The sequence below is a fragment of the Lagopus leucura genome, unplaced genomic scaffold, assembly GCF_019238085.1.
Source record: "Lagopus leucura isolate 7727_CA_CO unplaced genomic scaffold, USGS_WTPT01 Super-Scaffold_73, whole genome shotgun sequence".
In the NCBI taxonomy this organism is placed as follows: Eukaryota; Metazoa; Chordata; class Aves; order Galliformes; family Phasianidae; genus Lagopus; species Lagopus leucura.
The window spans coordinates 94031397-94056268 of NW_024962252.1; the positions used below are offsets into that span (position 1 = coordinate 94031397).

At 40.2% G+C, this 24872-nt stretch overlaps 1 protein-coding gene across 9 annotated transcripts; it reads right to left on the bottom strand.

Moving 5' to 3' along the window:
- Positions 1-1383: 1383 nt before the first annotated feature.
- Positions 1384-24823, bottom strand: CLIP4 (CAP-Gly domain containing linker protein family member 4). 9 transcript variants are annotated; one of them, XM_042862221.1, is made up of 19 exons: positions 24760-24823; positions 24136-24173; positions 23695-23818; positions 21968-22009; positions 21272-21418; positions 18558-18700; positions 17598-17691; positions 17087-17248; positions 14669-14787; positions 13676-13912; positions 11553-11688; positions 11141-11281; positions 8552-8635; positions 6647-6787; positions 6111-6245; positions 4866-4989; positions 4157-4218; positions 3715-3787; positions 1384-3202 (listed from the first exon to the last, which is right to left on the bottom strand). In XM_042862221.1, the coding sequence occupies exons 5-19, from the start codon at positions 21402-21404 to the stop codon at positions 2881-2883; spliced, it is 2106 nt and encodes a 701-aa protein (XP_042718155.1). In that variant the 5' UTR covers positions 21405-21418; positions 21968-22009; positions 23695-23818; positions 24136-24173; positions 24760-24823; the 3' UTR covers positions 1384-2880. The 9 variants fall into 9 exon arrangements, with proteins under 9 accessions (XP_042718155.1, XP_042718158.1, XP_042718161.1 ...); XM_042862224.1 differs by having other exon boundaries at positions 21948-22009; XM_042862227.1 differs by lacking the exon at positions 23695-23818 and having other exon boundaries at positions 18558-18697; positions 21948-22009.
- Between the last annotated feature and the right edge of the window lie 49 nt (positions 24824-24872).

Genomic DNA, 24872 nt, shown 5'->3' on the forward strand with positions numbered 1-24872 from the left:
TGTGAATTTTTAATCTGTCAGGAGAGATGCACCTGCCCAGATCTGAAGCCCCCGAAGGGGCTTAGGCCACTATGAGCTTACCTGACCAAAGAGCATGTAAATCCCAAATCCTTTATTAGGCCTCTCCACACAAAGCTTAGTGTCAGAGAAGAAAAAGCTGAAGTGATTCTGAATCTCTTGCAGGTTTTTGTCTATCACTTTTTCCTTTTATTTTCTGTAAGCATTGATATAATTTTTTTGAGCTAGGTAATGCAAATTTTTGAAGTGTGGAACAACTTGCTTTCAGACTGTTTCTCTTCTTTCATTGGCATTCCTGTCTTGTGTTTTTCCTGCTCTGCAGTGGAAAAGCAGGAAGCAGTATGATCTCCAGGATGTACAGCATGAATGGGAAAACCCTGCATCACCACTCTCATGCTCTGCAAAGCACTTATTTCCCTGTGGATGTTATCAGTGTCCTATAGACATTAGGTAGGTTTTCTGATCCAGTGCTAATTTGTTAACTGCTGAAGGTCAAGTAGATTGGGCTGTTTATCTGCCTTTCTTGTTGTATTTCCATCTTTGGTTTTGCTACTGACCCTTGTTTCTCCATCGTGCCTGGAAATGAAGCAAGGCATGGAGGTGGTTCTGCTTCCAGAGGGGTGGAGGATGGACTGGTGGTGGGAGAGGGTATGCAGAGGTATCTTAGGCTCCCTTCCAGGCATGCTTACACTAGGTGAGAGGTCTGTGCTAGGCCATGAAGGATTGAACTGTGCATGTTTGCTCCTCTTACTGAGCCTGTCTGCTTGGTGACAAGAACCTTGATATAGGTATAGCATAGAACTGTCTCTCACAGCTGCAAAGACATCACAAAGTGTCTGTCCTAAAGTTAAACCTGTCATGAGAACTGTCTGAACTGTCTGCATCTGGCTTCTTTTAGTAACAGAGCTTCATTAGAGGAATGTCTGTCTCACCTACAGCAGTTTATGCAACATTGTTTATAAAGGAAGGGCCTGTGCACTTCAGGGATACTATGAAGAAGAATGCTAATATATGGTCATTGAGTATTTTGTATTGAATAGTGTCTTTGTATTGTAAACAAGTGTAGTGAACCAAAAGGCATGAAGACCAATAAAATGGCTGTAACTGGCTTCCTGTGTGCTGGGTTCTGTAGCGACTGCACAACCCTCAGAGCACTGCTGCTGGCAATCCTCTATGACTGAGCTAGGAGACATTAGAACTTCCATGTGGTATTCCATAGCTGCTGTTTCACGCTGTACATGCCTGTGTAATCTGTACACAGGAATAAAAGTAAGGGGATGTACGTGCTGTATAGATCTCAGGAAGCTTCTCTGTGCAGTACTACTCACCAGGCTTTCATTTTACTAATACACCAAGAAACAGATATTGGACAAAGTCATGTTCAGTATGTCACTCAGTTTGGTACATCTTCAAATATAAAGCACTGATTTTTTTTTTTTACATTCAAAATTTACAACCTTTATATTCAATTAAAAACGCCCCATAAGCTAGAGTACAATATGCAGTATTTTAAATACAGCCAAGGAAAAATAGCTACTGTAGTATTTAAAATAACATAATAGCAGCAGAATTCTGTCTAAAAATAGGATACTAACTTCATTTAAAGTGTCTCTTCTTTCAAGTAGGTAAAAGCAAGCAGATCATTTAAGTATAAGATGATCATCTGGAACACAGAACCACCTGATAATAGTGAGATAACCGTGAGCAATTAAAACACATTACATGTTTAAAACAGGGACAAGTGCAAGCTGTTTTTAAAAAAGGCTGATATGCAAGTGATGTCACATCAACTTATGTTACAGTGCGGTATGTAAAATTATCTTTAATTTATCCTAAGCCTCTTACAAGAAATTTACACTGGAAACTGTACCAAAGAAAACAAAAAGAAACAGAAATAATTGAAGTGTTACTAGCTTGCTTGAAAACCCAGCCCATAACACATACTGCTGGCAGGGATGGCCATGCTGTATGTACAGACTACTGGACAGTTATGTTGCGTAGCTCCTCTCAGGGTTTCTGTGCATTTAAAAACTATGATACCTATTGCCTGCAGCACGCCAAACCTTTATAAAGGAGGGAGAGTTCCCCAGGAGAGTGCAAAGTGCATTATTTTAAGGAGTGCTTCGTATATATACAACAAATTTACTGCCTGACATGCTCTACATTTGTGCTTTTTAAAGGCTTTTTACTTATTTGCTGTTTGCTAGGATCACTGCAAATACCTGCATTTATTTATCAGCCCTTTTGGATTTGGAGGAGACAATGGCAGGGGAAAAAGAAGAGGAGGGATCTGATGATAGAAATATCTCATAACTGCTTGAAAAAAAAGAGGTTTTTTTTTATTGCTAGCAGCTGGTATTGAAATTGACATAGTGCCTGGTGAACAGACTAATGTCACTCATTAACCACCCCCTCTGTTCAAAAGCAGGCAATGCACAAAGCATTATCAGTTCATTACTACACAGAGGAAAATCATTTAAATACTGCATGAATCATAAAGCAACTCTAGAGAACTTTAGGTGTACTCATGTTCTCCAGCTGGAGCATGATTCAAATAACACAGCATCTGAAAGCCAATATGCTTTTGGAATTACCTTCCCAGGTAAGAGCTGTTTCATTAAGAGAAACAGAGCAGTGGTTTGACTTCTTAATGACACTGAACTTTTGTTTGTTTATATCTATCTCTGTATACTTAGTGTGTGATGTGATATATATGTATATATATAAATACAAATATATATTATAGATATCTATCTATACATAAAATATAAATGCAGGTTTGATAATTTAAAAATAAGTTGGCATTCCGTATGGGGATCCTGTGTGCTTTAAATGTTTCCTATCATCTGAGCATCTTCTGGCTCAGCAGATATCATCCACGAGTTTAGCCCCATTGATCCCCCTGTAGGTTACCCTGCTAGGTCGAACCAAGACGCCGTGGTTCTGCTTGCAGGTGAAGTAACGCTTGTCCCCCACAGAGCCATCATTCTTGCCCTTGGCACTTCGCAGCTCAAGGCCAAGCCATATCCCCGGTGCAAAGTCTGTCGGACCAATGTACCTGATGGTGCCCATTTCATTGGAGCTGGTCAGAAGAATCTGTGAGCCTTCGTGCAGCTTCACCAGTCCCTCTGTGGTAGCTGTGCTGGGGTGGCTCCAGCTGTGCCGTGACACAGAGCTCTTGGATCTAGTTTAAAAAATAGGGGGGAAAAAGAGTCAGCGTCTTTCTATAAAACACCCAAGGCACATTTCTAACTTAGTGCAGTGCGTAAGATAACTTGGGTTTAAGCTCAAATTACTAGCAAAACATATAACAACTCTGGTTTCCTACAACAGAGGGCAGTCTGAAATACTTAAAGAATCCATGCCAGATTTGCAGCGCTCATGATAGGTGGTACAACAGGCAGGACAAAGTGCAGTCCTTTACCAAGGCCTGCTGAACTCAAACAGCTGAATGGAAATACAAGAATTTGCAGCAATGAGCAATTGGAAAATCATTTTGCTGCCACCTTGAATGCAAGGACTGTATCTTAGCATACCCACAGAAAAAACAGTAGGCAACAGCTTAATTTTGGAGGAAAAAGAGTGGGTGTATACAATAACATCTAGCACCTCATGAGCATACAGATCTTCTTTGCAGCAAGAAGCAGTAAAGCTATCAGCCGGCTGACCCAGACATCTTAAAACCCAAATACTCACCTAGCGAAGGAATTTCTTCTGCTTATCTCTTTTTGTGAAGATGCAGAAGTGGTGCTTAAACTGCGTCTAAAACCTAAATGAGAAAGTTAATGAGCTATGCGGGATTTACAAAGATTTTTGTTTATGAGTCCCTTATCTCTGTTTTCCTTTATACTGCTCCCACTATCTTTGCTACACACTCTCCCTTCCAGTTTGGTAACTGATGAAACTGTTCATGAGTGTAAGTGTCCACAACGTGCTTCATATGTTCTGAGACAAAAGAAATTAAATAAACTGACAAGGGGTAACTGGAAGCAGGCTTTTCACAAAATAACCTTGGGTTCCTTGAAAATCTCATGCTTTCAGAGCTGTGACCTTAGTGCTGCAAGCTCTAATTAAGGAATGGTAGCCTACAGCAGGCTACATAAGCTACATGGTAAATTACAGCATCTTACCCACCTACCTGGAAAAGAGTGATTTATCTTACTCGAAGTCTCTGCAAGAGAATCCATCGAACCTGTTAATCTGAAAAGCAATCACACAAAGACACCATTTCAACACAATTTTTAGTAAAAACTACTGCTGAGTACTTCTTGTCAGACACTGGTTAAGTTCTAATTGTTTTCCTTCCCCGACCCCACCCAAAAGACACTAACTCCTTGGTGTAAGAAGGCTGGTACGTAAGAGATGCATGTGGTTAACAACTATACTCAAGTTATTTTATTCAAAGCATTTATCATTTAGAGGTGATGTTATCCCAAATTCTTGGGACTTCCATACAGTTAGCTGGAATGAAAATAGAATTTCCAGTCACATCCAAAAACAACTTCCTTTTAGAATTGAACTTTGCTCAGAGCATCAGGACAAGGTCAGAAAGGTAAGGCTGAATGAAGACTGGCTGTCCTGGAGATGAAGGCCATGAAATGAAAATACTTGAAGTAAGTGGCAGCAAGAGAAATGGGGGAGCATCATTTCCAATTTATATTCTGCTTTCAGGAAGCTGATCTAAAAACCAGGAGATTTTTTTAATAGAGGTTACACGCTTCCACTAGCAGAAGAAAACGGATTATTTCTTCCATATGTGCTCTTCTCTACTTCAAAACTGTTTTTCATGGGAAACATACTAAGAAAGCACCTGACAACAAAAACACTACACCTGCTTCAGTGCTTACCTCTGAACACGAGAAGGAGGTGCAAATATTCCATAGCGAGGAAGGCAGCTGAAGTACTGGACACCACCCACGGAGCCATCATTCTTACCATGAGGCTTGTCCAATTCAATTCCACACCAGAATCCTACCAGGTTTTAAAACAACCCAAAGATACCTCTTACCAAAACACTACAGGCTTTCCTTTGTCTTGACACTTGGTATTCATTTGCATTAAGGAAACAGAAACTGTCTAGCTAGGTAATAACGATAAACAGGGATAGATCTAAAAATATATAATACAAAATAACTAGGCAAAGAGCTGTATCAGAATAAGTCTCTCAGCATTTTCATATGCTTTCAGAAAAAATGTTATTTTACTTAATATAAAGTAAAACATTTTGTGTGTACACTGAAATTGAATGGAATGGTATTGAATATAACAGTGGCTACTTGGACAACAGAAACATAAAAGAACAGCAGTAGATGTTCAAGTTTCCCTCCTCAGCCCTCTGATCACATGCTTTCACCTGAGACCATCAGCACTAAAATTTCAGTTCTGATAATAATTTCTTCCTTCATCTATCAAGTTCTAATTAATACAAATTGCAAGGCTGACAGTATGACATGGAGAGAAGGGCGTGATTCAGAACTGGCCAGCAGAACACAGAGCAGGCATCAGCACATTAATAAGCCTGATCATTTGTAACGAGTGATAAATGTGAGCTAATTATGTAAATGCACTAAATTTCATACTCCATTAGCAGGCCTTATGCTATCCATCCCCAAAAGACTCCAAAATTTAATTCAAGTCACTTGGTACTAAGGCTTTGGATAAAATGCTAATTCTAATTATCAGCTCATGGAGCACAGGAATGACAGCTCATGAATTAGAAGGTCTCAATTTGTCAGATATTCTCCCATTCCTGTTTCCAGACATAAAGATCTGCATTGCAGCAAAAAGAATAGGAAATGGAGAGTACTGATGCCACCAAATACCAAAACAAATATTGCTGATTATGTATCAATCCAACAGACTTTAGTACTTACACCAATATGTACTGCTTTTGCATTAATCTTGCAATAGATTACAATTATTCCTTTATATATAATTACTATCTTATTTATGTTCAGCGAAAGATAATTCAGACAGAACTCGACATTTAAGGTACTTTGGAGGCAGTGAAGATAAAGTTCTTAATGTCCCTGTTCTCATGTGCAATCTCTTCCAAACAATTCTACAACATACACAAAGAGTGCTGTAATTACCTGGTGCAAATTTTGTCGTCCCACAAAACCTAACAGTGCCTGTCCTCTGTCCTACTACCAGTACTCTGTCTCCAACCTGAATTCCTCTCTCATCATAAAGGGTTTTCCTTGGAGCTGGAGAAGAACTGTACAACCCTGTTAACAGAAGAATAAGATTTGGCATTGTTAGCTTTACATCTTTAAGAAATTCTTCAGAGATAGTGAACCAACTGATTGGTCAAAGGTCTATCTTTACCACAGTGTATTTTAAACACATGGGAATACATACAGATTTTGCCTACAGAATTGCTTTGCCCCAGCATAAAACTTCTCAGCAGCTGAAAGGCGCAGTGGCAAACAAGAGTAACATTTTTTCTGCTTGAAGATGTTCTAGAAAACTTTTACCAAATCGCAAAGCTTAAAATGTACAGATGAACTACTTCCCAAGTGCCTCTCCTTAACCTTTTCCAATTCTGAAACAGCACCTGTTAAGTTTTACATAAGTACTCAATGCAACAGTAACATTCCTTCCCATTCAACACAGAAACGTACCCTACCGGCACTAAGTCTAGATGAAGCAGAAGACACTCTGGTCAGTGGCTTTTTATTGCTGCCAGTTGAGTTCCGCTTCTTAGCGTAATTCTGCTTGCCTTCTAAGGAGGTAGTAGAAGAGGAAGAGCTGCTGTATTCAGGAAAACCTTGAAGAGACAAATAAATAGAAACAGTCCTTCAGAGATGATATTTGGGAAAGAACAGAGTAAGCAGAAGGGAAAGCTTCTGAAAGGAGTTATTTGTTGTCTATCCAGTGGGCAGAATACAAAGCGAAGGATCAAAAATAGAGGGGTGTTTAGTAGTAGTTGTTATACAACCACCTGTGAGGAATGACACAGGTACATCTGATCCTCCCTTGGCAGAAAGGTGCTAGTTTAGTGGTGAAAGAGGTCTCCAAAAGGCTCTTCTTTCTTACTCTATGGAAGTTCTTGCAGAAGGCCTCAAGCAGATTTACAGTAGTATGGAAGCATCAATAAGTGATCATATCACGCTTCCTCCAGCATCCAGCCTATTAAAGGCTCAATGAGAAGCATAAGAAAGGTGATACCACATGAATGAATTATTATCTGGATTAAAGCCTACTCTATCCCATTCTATACTATATTAATATTAAAGTCTGCTCTATAAAATAAGAATGGGACATAAATCACTTTTTATATCCATTTGCAAACCTTAACATCTAGGCTGGCTGGTAACACTTGTGTTCAGCTTTCATCCCTCACTTTCAAGACTCTCCTCCTGTACTCTCCTGTCCCTACTGCCTTCTGCACAAAGAGAGGCACAGTACAAACAGTCTCATCTGTGCTTCACTTTATCAATGTCATAAATTAAGATAATCCTGCCTATCAAACACTGCAGAAAGTTGAGAGGCCTACGACAACCGTTTTTTGCAACACACCTCAAGATCAACATGGGATTACTGTATTCAATAAGATTTAATCCTTCTATTTGGGAAAAACATTAAGATATGCAGAAAGACAAAACACAGGGGGATAGATCAAAGCAACAGCTTTGGTACCTATGGGCAGAGGACAGAAGTCTGAAGACTCCTGAGGAACAGCCTGCAGCCATGCTACACTGAACAAATGAAAATGCATATTACTAAATGAATGATGACAGAACAGGAAAAATCCAACTCCAAGTCCACAATATAAAAAATGTGCACATTTGCAATCACATACTACAAGTCTGTAGTTAGAAATCACATTAGATGGAGGTCAAACCACCCAGTTTTTTCACACGAACACAAGAACTGCTGATACAGCAGTACAGAAAACTAAAGCAGTCAATGAGATGCTTCATTTAGTGGGAAATTATGGGATGGGAAGAGAAGAAACAGCAAAAAGGACTTCAGCAGCTCAAATAAGCCATTCCTCTTCCATGAGGCAAAACAACTGTTAGCTTTTCCCCAGCAGATGAGAGTTTGATCTGTTCTTAAAAGCCTCCTGTCAGGGAGATCTCACAGCTTCTTCAGCAACTTATTTCACCATATAATTACTACTGCTAGAGGATGTTTTTACCCATTATATAAAGCCCAAATTACCAGACTTTTAGCTCAAGATTTCTTTTCTTACTCTCTTTACATATGCAGAAGATGTTATATTGTTCTTTACATTTGGAAGTCTCTTGTTTTATTCCTTCATGCTTTTGTCTTTTTATTCATTCAATCACAAATTAGTGTTTTCTCTTAAGTCACATTTTATACAGCTCTAGTTATCGTAGTGTCTTCTCTGAATTCTCTCTCATACATAAAGCTTGTTATTTTGATGAAGATTATCATGGAACATGAGCAGCACAGGGCAAAAGGGCTCCCTCAGGAACACAAGAAGGTACACCTGCAGATACTCTGTAAGATCATTTACTAGGAGACTAGTTTAAAAATAAACAAAAAGTAACATTAATTTAGTTACCTCCTTTTGCAGGTACAGTTTTCCCCCTATTAACAGTCATGAATTTGTTTTCAGAACCACTGGGTTTTCTTGACTTATTTATGCCTGGAATAAATATACATATATATAAATACACAATTAAATACATGTATGCTAACAACAAAACAGCAATTTTAAGGGGAGTCAGGTACAAACTCAATCTAAAAGACCTGCACATTAGCAGATGCACAGATTAAATGGATCAAGCTGCGAAGTTCCTCCGACTCTTGCTAAGCAGGTAAAACAAGGCTGCAGAATTGCTCTCATGGATGTCAGACACCTTCACGCATTTTAAAACAGTCCAAACTATCTCGTCACACATCAGAATTGCCTGTGAGATATTTATGTTTAAGCTGAAGGATTTTCATTTAAATCTTTCAAACATTTACATCCATAGCATAAACACAATAAAGACTTTATAAGCACTTCATGTATATTATTCTCTGGTATTCATTTCATAATTTCTACGCTGAAGACTTCATAAAGTTTGAGACCAAGTCTTCAGTCTACAAATAGTGAAGTAGGTATGCCAGTGCCATTTTTATGGCCTAGAAGAGCCTAACTCTTAGAGCAGCAATGGTGTGGTGTGCACGAACAGGTACTGAAAGCTGCTACAACCAACGAACAGCTGTTGTGTATTTCTGCCCATTCCCTACCCTACCTCAAGGAGAATAAGCTGATCCTGATGCACCCCCTTCCCTGATACTAAAAAGAATTCCCATCCTTTTTATTTAACTGTATGTCAGCTTAATTCAGCTGCAGGGGCTGAATTCATGTGCAGATACATTTTCAGAAATTTTATATTTTAGCCATCAAAATATCAGATAAAAAAAAACTACCATGCTGTGGCTAATAGTGCATTTCTCAACTTGAAGTCAACTTCTTTTCTAAATACTTGGGGAAAAAAAACCCTATAATCAATCTGATGAATGATTCAAATCCAGCAGAAATAAATCAAACGTGAAACCTCCATACAGTATCATTTTACTTTTCAACTTATAACTGCATCTACAAAAGCATATATTTTTTTTAATCTTTACAAACTAGTGATAAGTAGGCATGGAGTTTAAGGGAAAGAAGAAATTTAATCTGGTAATGCACATGAGTACAGCCAAACTAAGCTATGCGTTATGCAGCTTCGTCTTCCCACTGCAGCCAGTGATCAGTCAGGCATGTTCATTCTAGTGGACCTTTCAATACATGAACATCCTAAAAGCGACAGCTTGAAGATTAGTGTTTGTGGATGTAAGCATCACTGGGCAAATGATGCATAACTCTGATTTTTTACCTAGAGGAACTGTCAAATGTTTTACAAAGACAGCTGTGCACCTTTTGGGACAGAGGAGGCAGCTCATAACTAACCTGACTTGAGCACTGTGTCTGTGACAAAGGCCACACTGCTCTCTCACAGTCTAACAAGTTCTAAACAATTCACAACAAACTGAATCAATCACTGAAGAACACTTGACAAAGTCAACACAGACATGCTCCTGAGCAGTACTGCTAACATAATATTCACAGGAGTATGTTATCATAGAATCATAGAATGGTTTGAGTTAGAAGAGACCTTTAAAATCATCTAGTTCCAACCCCCTGCTACAGGCAGAGACACCTCCCACTAAACCAGGTTGCTCACAGCCCACTCCAGTTCAGCCTTGAGGGCTCCAGGATGGAAGCAATCTCAACCACTCTGGGCAACCTGTCATGCAGGACATCAGTTTACAAACAGCTTAAATCTTTGCTGATTGTAAATACACACGATTAGGGCTTACTTTCCTCTCATGTTGGGTTACATGAATAATCTACAGTGCTGCTAAAACACCGCTCTCTTACCACCCTGCACACTGTTTTATAGCCTGCATGATGCTGCTAAAGAAGGAAGGCTTTAGGCCACTTAAACATGGCCATGTGAGAGTATTCTTCCGTCCCTGAAGCCAAGCTGCCTTAGTAAGAATTACCAAAACAGGATTCAAAAGGCAAAAGACATCCTTTGCAATATGTAACATTACATTTAAGTAACGTATTTAATACAAGAATATCCATTCTCATCTGCCTCTGGATTTACTCAGAGAATTTAATTAGCAAATAAAATACAATCAGTTAAATAGCTCCAGGATCATTTTGCCAGAAAATAAATGCACTCCATTTCTACAAAGTTGTATTTACATTTATTTCCAGATTTTCACTGGTTTCAGCAAGGTGTTCCCAGTTACCCAGGAACATCGCAGGAAATGAAATCACACTGTATTTAGACACGTCACTGACATCACAGCCACGCAGGCAACACTTCAAACACTTGAGAATAAATGTTGTGGTGAGTGCCTACAGAGTTTATTATAAAGACTGCACCTTCTGAGCGCATCAGATCATTGTAGTCACTGAACAACTTCACTCAGTGTCCCACCAGTACCAGGCCAGTGAACATCAAGTAACAGCAACACGTAGTCCATTATCACCTTTTCTTCCCATGCAATGACTTAATCCCAAACAAGTACATTCATACTAAGATTTACAGGATTGGTGCTCGTTCTTGATCCCTCTAACCTGTCTCAACATAAGAGAAATACTCACCAGAATTCACTTTAGAAGTTATGTGCGTCACATCTATTTTCTTGGATTTGATCAAAGGTGAAGATCGTGTGGAAGAACTTCGTACAGAGCTTTTCTTGTGATCATAAGCCTTGCTTATTTTAGAGAGAGGTGCAAAGATACCTGGAAAAGAGGGTTGTGTGGGCCAAAAAGAACCACGGACAACATTAACATCATTACACTTTTTTGCTTTCTGTTAGAGCTGGTAAGTATTCTTTTAGCCACAATTGTGGCGTGTTCTGCTGTTGAAGCACTTGCAGGGTGCAAGGACTAACTCAAACAGAACAGTGAAACCACACCCAGATCTATCTATTCCCCCAAAAGGTTCATTTCTTCCAATACTTTTTTAATTTGTGTTCTAAGAGAATTTCAGAAATGAAAATAAAGGTTATACCACGTTTTGGTGCACACTTGAAGTACTGGACTTTTCCAACACTCCCATTGTTCTTTCCCTCTGCTTCATCCAGCTCTATGCCAGCCCACTGCCCACTGGCAAATTCCGTTGTGCCACAAAATCTTAACGTACCAACCTAAAGCATTAAGCAAAACATAGAAAAGATACTGTTAAAAATGCATGGTTCAGAACAATCTACTATAGCTTAGGAAAGACAGAGCTGGTAATTACTAAGCTTTTATTCAGAACAGCTAGAGAAATACAAACACAACGATCTCCCTCGATGACTGACATTCTTATCTTTCAATGCCAGCCACTGCACTTTCCAATACCTATCAGTCATGTGTGTCTGTTGAGCAGAAGCAGCTGTTATTGACAGATCATGTAACAGAAAGGAATTCAACAGTAAGCACTATTGCACAGTACAACTCAAACCCAGCAAGGTACGTGCCTACCTAGTTCTACTTTCAGTGCCTCCCACAAGAACAGTACTAGAAGCATGACTGAAAAACTTGCTGAATTGAAGATTCCATGGAAATACTAGATTTAAAGTTCCTTTATTTATTTTTTGGAACTTCATATACACACACATACACAAACATAACATTTTGCTCACAAATACCTTCAGTGTTTACTAAAAATATATTTTAAATCTTTTAAAAAAAGAGTACTAATATTCTCCAATCATTTCAGAGCTGTTGATATCCGAATAAGAAGTATGAACATTAACTACAAAGTTCAGTTTTTCAAATCCATTTTTAAATAGTGTCTAACAAGCTTCTTAAAAGCTATTCAAATGTGAGCTAGATCAGTACAAGCTATGTTCTTCTACTTCCACAGAACACCACACCAATCCCTTTAGCAAAGCACTGCTTCAAAGATTTCAGCTGCATTGCACCAATGAAACTGGGTTATCCTAAGTTCAGCAGAACTGATGGTGGTTTTTTTTACTGCTTTCTGGAAGCTGGTAGGGTTAATTCACAAATGAATGCTAAGCAATGAATATTACTATCATTCTGATGTAACACCAGAAATGTTAATAAATAATGAACTGTGCTGATGTAATACAAGAGACTCAAAATTTTTCACAGATGCAGACGTTTCATGTCAAAACAGCTTTCCAAATACACTCAGGTCATTACTTTCCATAAGCAGATCCTTACTGCCATCCAGAGTTCAGACCTTTCAGAAGGGGTTTCAGACACTCAGATTTGAAATACACCTCCAAAGGAATAAATAAACCAACTGGCTGTAAGTTCTGAGTATAGTACAGAGTCATAAAAAGGCTTAGGTTGCAAGGGATCTTAAGAATTACCTCGTTCCAGCCCTCCTGCTATGGGCAGGTTTGTCACCCATTAGATCAGAGACCAAGGCCCATCCAATGCCTGCAGCAACAGGGTATCCACTCTCTGGACAGTCTGTTCCAGTGACTCATCACCCTCACAATGAAAAATTTCCTCCTAACATCTCATCCAAACCTCCCTTTTTTTCATTTAAAACCATTCCCCTTTGTCCTAGCATTATCAGACCACATAAAAAGTCAGCGTCCCTCCTGTTAAGTACTGGAAGGATGCAATGAGTAGTCTTCTCTTCATGCTAAACAAGACCAGCCAAACCAGCCCGTAAGCCATTGACAAGCCCTCACCCCTTCTATGCAGAAGTGTTGCTCCAGCCCTCTAAGCATCCTCATGGCCTCCTCTGGACCCACTCCAACAGCTCCACACCTTTCTTGCCCTGGAGGACCCAGGCCTGGATGCAGTACTCCACATGGGTCCTCATGAAGGCAGAACAGAAAGGGACGATGCCCTTCTTTGCCCTGCTGGTCGCACTGATGCTGCCAGGATACAGCCGGCTTTCTAGGCTGCAAGCACACGTTGCCAGTTCACAGTGAGTTTTTCCACCCACTGCTGCTCCAAAAGCCCTTCCCCCACACAGCTGCTCTCAATCCATGCTGACCTAGGTGCAGGACCTTGCACTTGACCTTGTTGAACTTTATGAGGTTTATTTGGGCCAACCCCTCAAGACTTCCCAGTTCCCTAGATGACATCCCTTCCCAGCAGTGCACCCAGCACACACAGCACAGCTCAGTGTCATCTGCACACTTACCAAGTTACTCATCATACCTTCTGTCCTGCAATAACAACACGATCTCCCAGCTTCAGGCCAAGCGATAAAAGCATGGCCTTGCCTGTGATATGATCATAGTTTGTAATCATGGCTTTTGAGATGTCACATGACAGGGGCATCGCATCCAGCAATATCTGCTTGATTTCTTTTGCACTGGCTGCTGCATCTGCCATTTCCAGTGGCATATCTACTGGATCGGGAACCACATCCACTGGGATCTGCCCTTTGTCATTCTATAAAAGCATAATGTAACATAGCATTTAATAGCATAACAAATTCTTAATTTTAAGAGCATTACCAGTACTCTGGGCACATGGGGAAAGAAAGCACCTGGATATGAAAAAGCATTTTCAAAGATATCTAGACTGCATATCACATAGAACTTGCTGAACAATGCTGCCTCAAAAGATTTCATGCCATCAGATGATATATCATGTAATGATTTTTGACAGTTACAACATCCCATAAAAGTGAATTTGAGAATGGAGAACTGAGATATACCAGCTACACCTTACAATACATACAGGACTGGAGGCCTGCATATAGTAGCATTTTACCTCCATCAGGTCTACTGTATGGTTAGTAAGCAGAGCAGCTGATGTTTCTTTGTTATCAGTTATTCTGCTGACCAAGTAAACTACTAAGTAATACAGTGAGTTTCCAGAGGCCACATGCTTCACCTCTGTATTTCTGAAAAGATCCACCTCTGCCATCACAACTGATGCAAGACACAAATTCGAGTTAAAGCACCAAAAATGGAAGTCTACTTGAACTACTGAACTACACATGGACATGGAAAAAACAAACTTCAACACACAATATGACAAAGCATACAAAAATCATCCCCTACAAGTTACAAACAAGAGGTGCTCTCTCTTCACATAATAGATGTTTAGCTAACCAAACCTGGACAGACTGTTCCATTTTTCCAGCTATATTCCCCCACATAAACAAATAATTACTGAGTTGCATACAACCTAACACCTTACCCTAAAGGCAGGATTTGCTCCATGTTCCAACAAACATTTGACAGCTCCTGTACATAGGTTAAATGCAGCAATATGCAAAGCTGTTCCAAAATCGAAATCACTGCAGGTAGCATCCACATCTGCAATTAAATGTCACATGAGGCACGTGTGTTACTTGTACTTTCCACCCTAAAGATTTCCCAAGAGGGCACAGTTTTATAATTTATATTAACATTTATACAGAAACAAAATGAGCTACGTAGTGAATACATACAAGAAACAATTCTACAGAGTATCAACCTTATCTGCAAATGCTGATTCAGACCATGAGTTAATTTGAAAGATGAGCCTTTACTTTCATTTACTTTATAATTCTGAAGACTTAAGTGCAAAACTGTTGGTATTTGAGATACCCAACCTACAGGGACAACATTAACAAGTAACATCAGGTTTGCATGTACGTCCATATTTCTCTGATACTTATATTTTACTTGACTTGAAATGTTTAAACAAGATACATCTCCAAACAGGTGCCTTCTTTTGTGAGCAGGTAACAGGGCAATGGAAAACTGCTTCTACCTCTGCTTTACACAAACGAATTTACACTGGCCAAGAATTAAGTGTGAGCAAGCAATTTTTTGTCATTCCTGTTTCCAATGAACTGCACTCAGAAGGGTTTGGCACAGACAGCTCAGAAAACACAGCACTGTATCAGATGAGGTTCGTGATACATACTGGCATTAATTTTTCCCTGTGTATCTTTCAACACGCTGTAAGTTAATCTCGGGTACTTCTCCTGAACTATACAAGAGAGATGTCAGCTTAAGTCAGTTATGTATATAACCATTCAAAATGCCAGCTGATTTCATCCACAAACCAAGTGACAAGCATATTTGCAACAGTGCGCCAATCTGAAACACTGATGAGGGACCCAAAACTTTCCTCCTAAGAGCTGTGGGTTACTTTTGGTATTCTACAGCTGCAGCCTGTCCCAAAAAACACTAATCCTATCCACAAACTAACAAACTAAATTCACCCTGATTTTATCAATATCCTAATACATTTATACCAAATTAATACTTTTAGGGCACGTAAGATGTAAATATTAGCATACTTATCCATATTTAAATGATCTGTATGTGAACTTGATACATCCTAAGAAATATTGACTGACTTTAAAAAGATGAAAGATATTAAAGTTCAACCATTTTTAAAATGCTCCAAATACATTTTTTAATTTAATTTGCACATGCATGAAAAAAAGACTGTATTCCTTTTTGCAGTCACAACCACAGATACGTATGTGAAGCTGCCTTTTATCTGTCAAATGTTAAAATACCACAAGTTTAAAGTCTGGTAGAAGCTGTGTAGTAGTATTCAAATAGTGAAGCTTCCACATTTGATAAGAACACCGAAGAGGCATTTCATCTTCTTAAAAAGTATGTATTTATTTATGCCGAACACTGAAGTCAAGCTGTTCCTTAGATATAAACTTCTACATAGTGGAAATGTGGGGAAAAACAAGCAAGTCAAAGCTGCTTCAGTCATTAGTTTGTCACAGCTTGTAAGACCTCCACCTCTTCCTTTACCATTCTCCCAGCACTTCAAACACACTTCCCAATGAGTAAGGCATTTTAAAAACCCCGGGGACTTGCCACAACACCCACATCTTTCATTTTCTGTGTCCATTCTCTTATTTCTCAAACAACTTAGAATCACAGAATCATAAAATGGCTTGGGTTGGAAGGGAACCTCAAGGACCATCAAGCTCCAACCTCCCTACAACAGGCAGGGTTGCCAATGTCCATATCTAAGACTAGACCAGGCTGCCCAGGGCCCCATCCAACCTGGCCTTGAACCTCCAGGGATGGGGCATCCACAGCCTCTCTGGGCAGCCTGTTCCAGTACCCACCACTCTCTTGGTAAAGAAGTTCCCCCTGATATCCAGCCTACATCTTCCCTCCTTCAACTTGAAACCATTTCCCTCTGTCCTGCTATTATCTACCCTTTCAAAGAGTTGATTCCCCTCCTGTTTGTAGGCTCCCTTTAGGTACTGGAAGGCTCCCTCAGCCTGTCTTCGTAAGGCAGGTGCTCCAGCCCTCTAATAGTCTTTGTGGCCCTCCTTTGGACCCTCTCCAACAGCTCCCTCTCTTTCTCTTGTTGGGGGCCCCAGACCTGGATACAGTACTCCAGATGGAGCCTCACCAGGGCAGAGCAGAGAGGAACAATCACCTCCCTGTTCCTGATGGCCACCCCTTTTCTGAGGGAGCCCAGGATACCATTTGCTTCCCAAGCTGCAAGAGCACACTGCTGGCTCATGTGAAGTTTTTAGATTTAACCTATTTGCTTTTGTTTCTTAGATACTTCTCTATCACTTCATAGAAAGCACAAGTGAACAAAATACAAACAACTACATGAAACAGCAGTAACACCACCTACCTTTTGGCTTTGCATTTTTCAAAATAACACTAATAAGTTCTGGAACATCAAAGTAAGCAGCATAGTGCAAGGCATTCATATTTGTCCAACGGCTGCGTAAGCTGCTATCAGCACCCAGATCAATAAGCTGCATTGCAAATTTTACTGCGGTTTCAACATCACCTGCAAGGCAATTGTTTTGAAACATGCATCAGATTTGTTTCCAGGCCCTCAGAAATATGCACATATTTATGTGTAAAACAAAACATAGCTTAGCTCACAGTTTGTACCTCAGCCTGTAACAAAGTTTGCTGTATTAAACAGATTCTAAACTAGTACTGCTGTTTGAAGTACCTACACCACTGTCACAGCCATAACCCCACTGCAGTTCTGTATCTTCCTTTCTGACAGCCACTGGAGCCAAAACTAAGCACTACAGTTTACTGCAGGAAACCATTCTGTGATATTCAATGGTAGAAACCTTTCTGAATTAATTAGGCTTGTACACCTATAAGGACATTTCTTTACTCACCAATACCATGAGCCCCTGATTTGCAAGTGTAATGCAGAAGAGTCATATCAGTCAGTCCATCTCTGTCATTCACGTTGCAACCTCTTTTAATGATCTGAGGGACAAGAAGAAAACACGTTAGCTGTGGTACAGCCCTGACATTAGCCTTACTTAGCAAGTTAATTCAGACATGGGTTCTTTTTGTTTGCTAATAACGAAGAAGCTTCCTAGACAACACTGTAACTGCAGAACTGAGCAACGTGCAGAAACGTAATAGATAGCATTATCTGAATATAGCTAACTTTCATTATTTAACACTTCTAAAACTTTCTTATACTATTACTAATGATATATATGGCGTATGCTGAAAAATTAACAATTTTACTGAACAACAGGAAAACTGCAGCATTTAAAAGTCCCACCCTCCCATTATTTGGTTTCTCAATACTAATTTCCCCCCTAGAAAACTTGTTATATTATGGTAGGAAGAATTTTACCCATTAAAGCCTGTAATCCAGAAGAAAAATATGAATATAGGATAGAACACAAACAGCAGGTCCTGTGAAAGCAGCCTACTGCAAGTCTCAAAAATATTTTGGATTCTACCTCATTTTGTCCATAGAAACATCACCCTTAAGGTCAGGCTTCAGTGAAACTTCATGTATCAATTTTATGATTACTCTTAAATAAGAAAATGAAGCACCAAGGTTGAGGGCCTCTGAGAAACAACCATTATGAGAAGAAACATTCATTTTCTACCATCTACCCAAACATGCTGAATTATCAACCAATCCTTTCCTCCTTTCCAATTAAAAACAGAAAGTATGTGAGATACAAGCCACTAACCAGTAATTGTGAGAAGGCAAAACCTATATGTGCATTCAGGAACAGTCCTACTTTTGAATGAACTGCTTTAAATTGGTGTCACTGAAGCATACATTTAAGGCTGTAAGTGTCCAAGGGCCTTCATTTATACCTCACCTCGTTTCCAATGATATCAATGTTCTGCTGGACCTGTGGAACCCACTGCCTTAAGATAGCAAACAATTCAGAAACAGACGTTTTGGGGTTGAAAAGTATTTCCTGGCACGCCGCGTCATTGGGGTCAAAGAAGGAAAACTCTGCTTAAAAAAAATAAAATAAAATAAAATAAAGGTTTATGTACAATTAGAAGTTCTAACGTTCTCCAAGAATATGCAGAGTGTTCAATCTCAGAGGCAAAGAACACAAGAGAGATTACTCCATTAATAACCACTAGAAAATCAGAATGTTTGATTAGCTCAGATAAGGCTCTTTAATGTCTGGTTTATTTATACTAAAGTCTTGCTTATCAGTTAGAAAGTTTTAAATTGGGACCAAATACAGAGGTATTACCAGCAGAGGTAAGGACCAGCAGAGATGAGCAATGGTTATGCCAATAATGGCTCAGCCTTGTTTCAAGCTAGGCAATGCTGCTGACATCAAGCTGCTCCCAAAGCACAGGCAAGCCTCTTGATATCTCAGTTAAGAGATGAAATATACATGCCATTTTTCCATATGCTGTAAAACCCCTTTTCCTTCTCTTTCCATCACAATGACATAAAACATAGCAAAACATACACATGTACAAATCAGGTAGGTGTTAGTAGCCTCCGTTTTTTTCCTGTCATGAATGTATCCATCCCACCCAATAGCAACTGTGGGTAACAAACAAAATAAGCTATCAAATCAAGGTGAGAGAGGAAAAAAAAAACTACCTTTAAGATTTTAAGCTTCACATTGCTGCAGGCAACCCAAAGTTCAATCACGGGAAACACCTTATTATTCAAGCATGGTATTTCACATTACTTTCATGCATATAACTGTGCATACACACAAACTGTACTGTTAAACTGATGGAATTTCTTCCAACTCAGGAAGAATCTGGTTAGCAGTAGCTATTAGGAGAAGGAAGGGAAGCAGAACCTACTGCCATCTTCAAATGATGGAATAATGGAAAATACTCAACTTTCACCCTTGCTGCAGTTGTCAAAGAGTTTCCTTCTAAAAAGGTTTTAAGTTAACATACATCAGCTTGCACCAACCACAGATCAAATGCTCTCTGAATGGATAATTAACAGAGGATAATTAACATATAGCATGAGACACCTGAAACAGGACTGGGTGTACATGGTGTAAGCTACCCTCTGGATGAACCACCCTAAGCTTTCTTCAGAGAGCACACCACAATTCTAAATGGGATTAACAAACAAGAGCACACGCGCAGCTCACTTCCTGAGCACTCAGTGCTCCTCTAACAGCACTTCCTTGATTCAGCAAGAATGAATAACAAAGACACCGCCACTGATGTTTAGCACGACTTTTTATTTGCATCTCGCCTCCATGAAAAAAAATAACACCACTCCTTTCCCCGCTCTACAGAAAGCATGCTGCTTCTTAACTGACGCCCTATGCATTGACATAGATCTTCTGCTTTCTCGTTTAATATTTAGCCTGTGTAGACCTCTGGTATCTCATGCTGAAAGCTATGAAGGAAACACGACCAGCCAACAAGATTAATCATCTTACGTGACATGCATGAGTCTTATTCTGCCAAGTTTCCCAGCTATTTTTCCAGCTATTAACATGAACCAAATCATACCAGTAATCAACTCTAACAGGCTGCAAGGCTAAAAAAAGAGAATATATCAATAGCAACCACTATAAGTGCTTAACAGCCAATCAGCTGCAGTGCTTGCAAGAGGAAACCAACATTACCATACAGAAAAATCTTTCAGAAGTTCTACAGTAAGATGATAACATCATGTAGATACCTTAAAACTTTAGTTTTTAAGGTATATAGATGCCATTTTGAAGACATTATAATTGTAGCTACCTATGAAGAGGGACATTTGAATCTATCATATTTCCTGTTTTAAATATTATTATAAACACCTAAAGACAACTGGACATTTTTTCCAAAAGCCAGTCACCAGAAGGTGCTATAGCTTCCCATTAACAACCATTCTGACAGCCCTCACCACTACAAACATCCTACCCTTCCAACAGAAACAATTTAAATACTGAAAGCCCACTGAGAAAAAACTTGCTGCACACACAACCAGGGCTGAAATTTCATTAATGCAATTTTGCACCTGTATAATCAAAAAATATTAGGATGTTATAATTATGAAATAAACCAGAGAGTTAAGCAAAGTAGACTGTGATAACAAAAGAGAACCAATAGAAGGCTTACCCCTGTCCTGGGCTCACCCACAAAACACCAGCAGAGGCGATCTCCAGCAGAGATCCTTCCCCACTGGCAGTCAGCTCTTAAATGGGTCTAGGAGAGGTGCAGCCAGGCTTCACCCCTTCCAGCAGCACAGCTGAATTGCCTTCACCTGTGCTCCTCTGGCTGACTCATGGCTCCCCTCAGGTGATCAATCAGAGGTTCAGGCTGTGATTCAGCAGTTCCCATACAGCACCTTAATATGATACCCAATTCTACATCTAGATCTATAAACACCCAACCACACACAGAGAAGAAACCGTAAAAGTTAAAAGACTTAATTAAAAGTATATGTAATAAGAAAAATGAGAAAAGCATGAGTCTCAATTTTTCATCAGTATTTTTTTTCTGAAAAGAGAGTATAAGGAGTCAATAGTTTTTCCTCAATATTTATCACTCGAATTTACTCACTGTTCACCACAAACTCTTATTCTGTTAACATACGTACCACAGTCTGAAGGCATCGGTGCTGCAGCAACAGAAAAAGTAACAGATGTTTCAGAGCTTGGAAACAGAAACCGATCTCTTTCAGTGAAAGAATCTCCTTCAAAGGAAGGTTCTGGAATACCCTCTATGGTCATCTTCCAGAAAGCCCCTTTAGGAGGAAGGAAAAAAGAACAGCTTGTTAGAAATCCTTTGAATTAGTTCTGTTACATTAAAATGCAACAGATATACAAATATCTTCTAGCAAACTAATAAAATGTATTAATTCTTGGAAGTGAGTGGAGCATGGTGTCAAGGATACCCAGCTTCTAGACTCGCATGTAATTAACGTAGAGCATGAAATTTCATCACAGCTTCCCACGCAGGCAGTATGAAAATTACATTGTAACTAGGAACTACAAGTGATAACAAACAAATTTAGATGCTTTACAACTTCAGGAAAAGGTTAAAGCATCAGATACTTCTCCTCACACTTGGCACGTATCTTTCTCTCACACTATCAGCAAGAACACGCTCCCAGCTACTGCTTTCTCCTCTCTCCTCTATCTCTCTCTCTCTCTCTCCTCTATCTGCAGCTTTATGCGGCAAGATTAATCACTGAGTGATTCACTCCTGGATGCATGATTCTATCACCTCCTTTCCCAGCTTCTCCTCTCTGTGCATTAAAATAGCACGCTTACTGCTGTGTTGGAGCACCCACCCAGCTGTTGTTTCCAGCCAAGTTTTCGAGCCTTACAGCAACCTAGGAGAGAAAAGAAAAATGAAATGGCCACACAAAGCTCTAGCGACGTGTTCCAACCAGGCCATGCTGCGTTCTACTTACTGCCTTCCTGCTAAGAGAAGAGCTGGCTACCACTCATAGGACATCTACTTGGGCAAATCCAGCAGTAAACGAAGAAAAATTGTATTTCTGAATGAAACAGACTGGATCTCATAGCTGAAAATCCTGAACTTCTGCATATTGAAACTTCATAGCTAAGTAAAGCAAAAGGAGCACACCTATTAAACGAGCCTACGTTTTCTTTTCGGAGAACACTATGCCAGTCCTCTAAGGCTTCAGAATTTGTTAAACACTTTGAAAGAAAGGATTAATGGAGATTCAAGGAATGCCTGGTTTTATTACACTTTATCCATGCACAAGTAAACGAGAAGGAAAAAGTGGTGGTTTTTTTGTTATTCTGATTTTAAAGATTTGTTTTATCCCTCTTACACACAAGAAGTGAATGCATTTATTCTCGCATTTTCCCAAATAAATTTGCAACACCATTTGGGACCTCACATAATCAGTACTCTAACATAGAAAACATTTTAGCAATGGTTGCAGCTGCCAATCTTGAAGGAAATAAAATCTCTTTCTCTTCTTCCACATCACGCACAGTTCACCTCCAAGTTTCCTCAGCTTGGAAAAGAGGCCCAGATGACAAATGATCATTTTTCTCCTACTAGCTAACTTCCTCAGTGTACACCTGTACAAATAAATGCATATGCTGGCACAAAAGAAAGATCAAGGGGGAGGTCACCAGGTATGACAGGACTATTTCTTCCAACATTATTAAATTGCATTGGTTTCAGCAGTCAATTCAACAGGGCCAAAATTGTCACTAATTATTTCAATTGGTGTCTTCATCTAGCAATGTAAAGTTTACATTTTGAATAGCTTTATTATTATCATAAACGTTGACAGCAATGACTTTCCTGTACAATGGACTAGGAAGTCTTTTAAAACATAAGATGGTAATTTCATGTTGTTTGTAAGGAACAGTGAAATACACTTGCTACCCTCTGATATTTGTTCAGACTGGTCAAAACAAAGCTGTACGAATCCACATCATTTTTCCATGGGAAGCACATACAACACTCTCACAGAACATACAAGTAATATGCATGCATGTAGAAAACAACTAAGCCATTAAGCCAGAAAAAAAAAAAAAAAAAAGGAATTAAAAGATTTCCACACAGCACTGCCAGTACAACAGTGAAAAAACAAAAGCAATACAATCAAAAGTAGCCACACCTGACTGAGCAGCTCCTAACAGGTGAGATGCATAACGTTCGATTGCAAAATCAGCTGGAACTAGAGATCAGCAGAGATATTTGAAAGGTAGTACAAACAGTGCTGTGTATTGCACACAAACAGACTGAACAGAACAGAATCGGTGCTTTTGCAAGTGGCCAAGTCATCTTTTACATGGAAGGGCCAGAGGGAAGAACACAATCCATCCCACACAAATGAAACAAACAGCTGAGCAAAGCAGGCCGGGGAACAACCCGGGTTGCTGGGCAGATTACACTAAGACCCAAGCACCACAATGAATGTGCCAACACAACACCACTAACAATGACTTCAAATGCTCACACCAGTGCCAACAGCCCCTGGCCTACATCTTTACACCGTGAGATTTTTATTAGGATCTTGAAGTATATTACCATTTTATGATACAGAACTGAAACATGAAGGGTCGAGGCAACACGTTCTGCACCCGTGACTACCTGCAGAGCCCGCAAGCTCAAGCACATGAGCATCACAACAGTTAGCGTGACACACACGCACCTGGAAAGGCAAAAGGAAAGCAAAAGTTTGACGACAATTTCTAAGAAATGGAAAAAGGGGAAAAACACCATCTTTGTGATGACTTCTGCTCCAAAGAGAAGCACAGCACTGAGATATTAGTAACAGCCAAGATACACTGAGCCATCTGATGGGAAGTGGAATGAAATAGCTTCCAGAAATCCAAGTATGGAAGAGTCAAGAAGGGCAGAAGGAAAGGATTAGAGATACTCAATGGAAAAAAATGCCACTTTTCCTTTTCACTGCATTATTAAATACTGCTAGATGTAGCTTAGCGCAGCAGAGAGCGCCATACTTACTATCTGCCAGCCATACGTTGCTGTGATCCAAATGCAACCTGAAAATGAAAGAGAAACATCACTAGAAAAAAAGAGAATTTGACAGTCATCATCTGCACATACAGAGCTGCTGCCAAGGCTGAGGGCAAGCATAGGCTTTCTAACACCCACACCTTACAAAGGACGTCCACGGTTTAAAGAACACAAAAAAAAACAAAAAACAGTAAGTTGTGTAACACTGGATCCACTTTTTCGTGTAGATTGCACCATTTCCAACCTTATCGCAAAGCAGCAGCGAACTGCTTCCCTGCAAGCACCGCACAACATCTCCAAGCTCTGAAGGACTCGAAGCGATGGCACACACCTGTGCCGGGAGCCCAGCAGCAGGCCTGGTCAGCAGGTGGGTGCCATTTTGGACAAGCGCTACGAACAACGACCCGCTGATGTACGTCCGTGCGGGCAAGAAGAAAACCGCAGTCCGGGGCGCCAGGCCTCCGCCGCGCTGCCTGCCCGCGCATGGCGGCGCCCCGCTGCTCCCGCAGAGGGCACGCGGAGCGGCGCGGAGCCGTCGGAAGGAAGCCCCGCACAGCGGGTCACGCCGCCCCGCGGTGCCCACCCCCGTGCCGTCACCCCCTCACCCCGTACCTGTAAGCGCGGCCGGGCCGACCCGCGTTCGCCGGCCCCGAACCCGTTGCGGCGCTGGGCTCGGCCCGCCCCCGTCCCGTGCGCCTATCGGCTCCAGCGCCGCCCCCTCGGCT